The sequence below is a fragment of the Microtus ochrogaster genome, unplaced genomic scaffold (assembly GCF_000317375.1).
Source record: "Microtus ochrogaster isolate Prairie Vole_2 unplaced genomic scaffold, MicOch1.0 UNK144, whole genome shotgun sequence".
Lineage (NCBI taxonomy): Eukaryota > Metazoa > Chordata > Mammalia > Rodentia > Cricetidae > Microtus > Microtus ochrogaster.
In genome coordinates, this window is record NW_004949242.1 from 305972 (window position 1) to 312930 (window position 6959).

At 37.6% G+C, this 6959-nt stretch overlaps 1 protein-coding gene across 1 annotated transcript; it reads right to left on the reverse strand.

Moving 5' to 3' along the window:
* Positions 1 to 425: 425 nt before the first annotated feature.
* LOC101988344 (vomeronasal type-1 receptor 4-like) lies at positions 426 to 1373 on the reverse strand. The gene has a single exon (XM_005371958.1). The coding sequence runs from the start codon at positions 1362 to 1364 to the stop codon at positions 426 to 428; it is 939 nt and encodes a 312-aa protein (XP_005372015.1). The 5' UTR covers positions 1365 to 1373.
* Between the last annotated feature and the right edge of the window lie 5586 nt (positions 1374 to 6959).

The following is a 6959-nucleotide window of genomic DNA, read 5'->3' on the forward strand; positions in this document are numbered from 1 at the left end:
ATGGTCCCACTGCAGGTTAAATCAGCTGTCATGGGACAAGAGCCACCTGAAGCACAAGTTTACTGCTACCCATGGTTTCAGCTTGCCTTGCAATATCAACAAGGTGTCTATGCAGCAGCCAAGTAGTAAAGAATCCATGATAGGATGAAAGCCATAAGAAAGCATCTCTATATGCAGCTAGAGTACTAGCTTATTTTCACATCATCTGGGCAAATGAAAAGCACCACTCTCTGAATGTTGAAGACTACAATGGGCCAAACACAATCTGAACAGCTAATATAGGTTACTAATTCCACCAGCTGACCGAGCTCCCATGCTCACTTTGGTTAATCTTAGAAAAACAAGGTGCTACCTACTTAACTTTCTTTATTGATTTCTTAGGGTGATAATTGAGTATGACATTTGATGATGAAAACACCTATATTTTATATAGTTATAATGAAATTAGGGGACTTTTTTCTTAACCAGGCCAAACTGAATCTGAAGACAATGGAGTAATGACTCTTAAGAACAAAGGGTCCAAAAGAGGGAAAAGATAGAGCAGTGAGGTGAGTGACATTCACTAGCCACAAATTCTGCTTATCCAAAAGACCAACGCAGCTTCGCAAGATGGTGGAGAGAGTATAAAAAGCCAGAAAGGTAGAAACTAGGACAAGGATATTCTGGGTAGCCCTGGACTCAGGGAAGCTTCTCCTGGAACGATAAGAACTGCAGATGTGCTGAACCCTCTGCTTGTGTCTGTACAGAAAAACGATTATGGAGGCACTGGACCAGGCAATGAGCATGGAAAAGAAGAATTCAGGGCACATTGTCAATATTGCATAGAGCGAATCACTGATTTCATCATGCCCTGCAACAGAGCAGTACCCAAATTCTCGTTTTCTCGTCACATTATTTTTATTCATTTTCATAAATGGGTACACAAAAAAAATGAAATTTATCAGCATATACATGACCCAGAGAAGGGCAATGTAGCAGCCAACATTCTTAGCAACTTTGACTTTATGGTTCTTCCAACAAGATTTTCTGGGACTGACGGTCATGGCCTGGAAAACACTCAATAGGCAGGTTATACAAATGGACAAACTTCGACTAAATCCTTGAATGTACAATAGGAGAACGCATCCAACATCATTCAAGAACTGCTTCAGTCCCCAAACTGCTATTGTTTGGGGCACTCCTGAAGACAGAATGATCAAGGAATTGGCTGCCATTAGGTTCATGAGAATCAAATCTGTGGGCTTCAATGTGCATTCTTTATAGTAACGTATTATATAGTATAACATAAGATAAAAGTTTCCCATAATTCCAGTGGTAATTTGTAATAAGAAAATGATTCTTATTGCCAGATTCCAGGAGTCCATTCTGTGATTCAGCACAATTTCCTTTAAAATATGACCACACTATTTCTCAGGTCAAATGAAAAATTACAAGTTATTGCAGCCTGGAGGAAAAGAAGACACCATTAATCCATGGAGCTGCAGGGAGGCTTAAACAAAGGGTTCTTTAAACTAAGGATTTCAAGACCAGCTTCAACCACATAAACAGACCTCATCCAAATATTCGACAGGAGTACTCACTTTCATGTATGTTCCTGTCTGAGTTCTCAATACCTCAGAATAAGCACACTAATGGAAGTGGAACAATAAAGTTTCCCAGGAAATGGATCACTCAGGATAATGGGCTGTTGACCTCTATAAACAAGGTGGTATAAACAAACATAAAGTCTTTTAGAATATACTCTTATTTGCTAGTCAGTTCACAAAATAGTCAACTTCAATAACAACCTCAAAATTTAAATAAATCACTAATTTTCCAACATAATATTCTTATTTATGATTTGGAGGTTTAACATAATGCACCGGGATCGCATTCACTTCCCTCTCTCCCCGTGTCCATCCCACTTCCTTGTGACTGCCCCCAAAGAAAAGAGAAAACATATACAAAGTCTATACTGTGTCACCTATCACATTCACTGAAGCATTTGCAGGTTTCTTTAACAAAGCATTTTCTTTTTAAATACATTTATTTATTTTTACTTATTTTCCATCCAGGTTGCAGTTTTTTTTTCCACCTCCCGAATTGATCCTCCTCCATTTCTGTTTAAGAAAGGGCAGATCTCAAATGAGTATCAACAAAAAATGACCTACCAATTGCAGTAAGTCCAAGCACCTCTTCATGTATTAAGGCTGGGCAAGCTGATATGTATATCTCTTATATAAACAAAGAATAGTAATGAGAAGTGTATGCCACTCAGAGTATATCCATAGTGTTGTGGCAGGGCAAAGTGTCCTGTATCTTTTTTCAGCTGAATCCATCTTTGTACTAACCTGAAATTGACTGTCCCCTTTCTACCCACTCCATGAAAAATCCCCGGGGTAAGGCCTAACTCTGTTCTAGACAGTGGGGACTAAAGTGCGCCAGCTAACAGCAGTATTTTTAGATCTGTAAAATTGCTTGTTTGCTTTGCTTTCCCTTGCAAATTGACAGTCAGGATGTTGATTTTCTGAATTCTCTGTCTTTACAAGCTCCATGTAAAATGTATTCCAAGGTGTTCTGTAAGAAGTGTTTCTCTCCAGGCAGCCACAAGCCTTCTAAATACAGATTCTGAATATGAATTTTGGTCAGGTTTGGTAGTCTTTGGATCTTTATCCCACGACAGTCTTAGATAAGAAAATTAACTAGGATGATGGTTCAAGTAACACTAGTCATCATAGTAAGCTATGATATAATTCATGAAAACTTGAATCTCATAGACACACCAACATTCATGTGTCTGCACATTCAAGTCAGGAATATTATGGAGAAGAGAACTTCCGGTGTGATGAAATCTTAGAGAATACACAACAAAATAAAAATAGGCAAAATATGACTTTAGATATGTCAAGGATAAGGTCAGTATCTGATGAATGATAGCTACTTGGGGAAAATGTTCCGTGCATCTATTGAAATTGTGTCTGGGATAATCATGGACCACTCAGAAGTCTAGAGTGGAAATGACAGGAAAGATATGGGTTAGACAGTCCATCTTTGTAGTGAAGTTTGAAAAAACTCTCTGGACACCACTTTGTATTATTTTAAGAGAAAGTCTCAGCAAACCATTCTTTCTTAATAAGAATATTTTAATACAATCTTTTCTCATTTTACATAGCTATCCCTGTTTCCACTCCCTTCCCTCCTCCTGCATCCTTCACTTTCCCCTGACCCTACCTCCCCATCCACTCCTCAGAAAGGATAAGGCTTCCCATGGGCAGTCAACAAAGTTTGATACTTCACTTCAAGGCAAGATAATGAGAGGGAGGAATGATATTATGACCAAAGGGGTCAAGACAATCATAGTGATACCCACAAAAACAGCTAACCTAAGCTATTGAGAGCTCACTGACTGTACTGAGAGTACAACCAAATTTGGTCCACTGAACGTGGGGACAGCTATGAGACATGAACAGTCTGTAGGGCCATTGGCAATGGAACCAGGATTTATCCCTACTGCTTGAACTGGTATCTATGAGCACATTTCTTTTGGAGGGATACGTTGTTCAGCCTAGATATAGGGGGAGAACCTTGGTCTTGCCTTGAAGTGAACTGTCAAACGATTCTTCAATTGAGTGAGGATTACTTGTAGAAGCAGACAGTAACAGCTGCCTGAACCCTGCAGCCTCAGGGAGGGCAGTGTTGCCCCTCACTTTCATGAACATGTACGGACATTCAAGCTAGACAATCTAATATTAGAGGAGAATTCACGGTGAATCTGGGATCTGAAGGGGTTTAAACAGAGTAGAAAGATAAGCTGAGAAATTAGAAACTACCAAGTATAATCTACACTTGCCTATGCACTGGCACCATAAGGAATACCTAGAGTCAAAAGTAGAAACTACTGTCTTAAGTGATGTAATACAAGTAACAGGACAATTTTCGCAGTTCCAAGTGGCATTTCATAGATTTTAACTTTTAGAAACGTGTATTTATGTGGGAGTAAATAAGGGTAGAGTCCAAGAGACTTGAAAGCATCTCATAATAATATCACAGAGTAGGGTGGGGAGGGTAAAACAATACATGTGTTTTGAAAGTGGGAGAAAAAATAATATACATGGGAGAGTATAAGCGGGGATGAGAGAAAATAAATGTGAAAAGGGGAGGGTTTGGGTTCATCAAAGCCGTAAGTATGAAAATGCCTTTAGGAAACTTGATATGTTATCAGCTAATAAAACTTAAAAAAATAAACAAATGAAACAAATTAAAAATTAGAGTAATGTATAGAAATAAAATGTTGAAAATACCAAATTTGGGCATGCTTGCAGAAAAATCACGAATCTCATGCTCTAAAACCTTCTGTGAATATCACTACAAGCATGTTAATAAGGTTGCCTCTGCTTAAGTAAAAGAAACATAAACCTATGAAGCAATTGCCATATATTGTTTTCATTTTTAACATTCTATTTAGTATTTAACTATTCTGAGAAGGAACAATTTGTTTAATTACAACTGAATTTGTGTTATAAAAGGTGTTTTTTATTATCTGTAGTAATTCTATCTCTTTAATCTTTGAAATAAAATTATAATTGTATTATTGTGCCTTTCTTCCCTCCTACCACTTTCAAGTAGCCACACAAACATTTTCTCTCAAATTCATGTGTACAAGCCTCTATGTATTTACATATAAAATCTGCTCAGTCAGCATGATGTTACTTATATGTACTCGATTTCAGTGTTGACTAGTTCATGCTGGATAATTAACTACAGTCTATTATTTCCTATTCAGAGCAATTTCTTTCATGGTTTTTTTATCTGTAATTCTTTTAGAAAAAAATTTCTTTTTCACAAAAGAAGTAGACCTTTAAAAAATGCAGATAATAAAGAGGCAACAAGGGAAAAACACACCTTATCAAAAAACAGAGCACAATTTACTATGGATTGCCAAGCCACACTTGAACACCCTCAATGCACTCCAACACTCAAGGCTCAAGAAATATTGTACCATGGTAGAGGATGTATAAACATTGTAAGAGTCAGAGGAATATATATCTGCTGTGAGATTGCGTCTCCTAAAACCAGTGGGAAACTACACATATGAAGTCTCAAAATTGTTGTCTATAAAAATCTGAACAATGACACCAGCAGACATGCTAACAGGGAAGGGGAAAATACCTTCTAAGCGCTAGAAATGGCACTGTTAAGAATAATCATACAAATTAATTTAGTTTTTATAACATCTAATAGCAATTGTGGGAGTATTGACTTGCAGACTTAGACATGTCTAATGACAGTACATCATCAATTAACTGATATGCAAAAATAGAATTCTACATACCAATTTTGGCCATAGGCTATTTCATGGCATCTCAGCCATGGGGAAGAGGGTGGGCTGCTGCTGGCCAGTAGGACAAGAATGCATCAATGTCACCATGCACTAGAGACAATGTAGCCAAAATGACCAATGTGAACCTTGACCATTCCGCAGTATAAAGGAAGTGTGTAGAGAGTTTGCTGTGCTGGAGAACCACACCCATGGCCCAGAACCTGAAGGAACAAGAGGAAGAGATTCATTTGGCATCAAATATTGAACATAACTATGTAGACCAGTATCATATGCAGGTGGCTAAGCAATGCCAAGAGGAAGGTCTAACAACCCAAACTCAGTGCCAGAAATGCTACAAAGATCTTCAACAAAAAGTTTGAGAAAGTACTCAGGAAATCAGGAGAAATAGGCCATTGAGTTTGAGGTGAGACCCTTAGCAGCAAACAAATGAAGACCTAGTACAATTTTTACAGACAAAATGCAGGATGAAGTTACAGGAAGAGGAAAGGAAGAAGCACATTCCAGAGTTCTCAGGAGCCAGTTCCAACAGAGAAGATAGAGAAATGGAACCCATGATGTAAAAAGTGATGATGTGAAGAAATAAGTGATGATGTCTCTACACCAGCATGACTGACCCACAGGGATCAGGAATGATATCACACTGAAATTGCCCAGAAGTTGAAAAAGCTCTTGGAAATTGATGACTGAAGAAAAGAAAGTTCACAAGGAAGCCAAAGAATGATAAAAGTCATCTTTGGACCAAGAAAAAGAAAACACTATCCATTGGTGCAAGCAAAAGCAACAGCAACTACATCAGCACATTCAGTGTCAAAAGACAGCTAGGTACCCAATGTTCTGAGATTGCCAGGACATCTCAAACACCAACACCTACAGCAATGAACCCTGAGGGTCTATATCATTACAATTTTTTTAAAACCAACCAACATAATGCCACTTTTAATTATAGGCAATTAGAGTCCTCTTTTAAAGGATTCCATAACAAGCCATGATTTAAAAAAATAAATAAATCTGCTTTGAAAATAAACTTGCTGGAGGAAATAAGACTGAATGATAAAAATGTGTACTCCACATTCTAATTGGCTTTCCGTGAGTTACTCTCAAGCGTTTCCCTAACTATAAACAATTTCAAATCATTTTGAAAAAGAAATTTCCACATACCAGTGATAAGGAAGGCAACAAAACATCTCAAAAATCATATGTATGAAGAAAAACTTTAAAACATACAATAATTCTTGGTTTAGGGTTCCATTTATAAAAGCCACACAAGAAAAATATGGCCTGACCTTTTAAACGTTACTAATAAATCTCTTCCCTTCAAAAATACAACAGAATTCTTTTTTGCTGTAAAAAGTTGGGAGGGAGAGAAAGAGGGAAGGAGAGAAGAAAGAAGGAAGTCAGGAAGAAAGCAAGGAGATATAGGACAACATAGAGAGGAGGTTTAAGCTTTCTTGAATGAATAAAGTTAGCGTCTGCACATGAAACTCAAGGACTCACAGTTTGAGACCATGATCCCAACAAACACCACCAAATATTTGTGAACACTGCTGGTGAATGAAATGTGAGTTCACTACATGTAGTACACTACAGGGTTGGCAAAACAGTATCACAAATACGTTTATTATTTATATTGCTGCTCTAT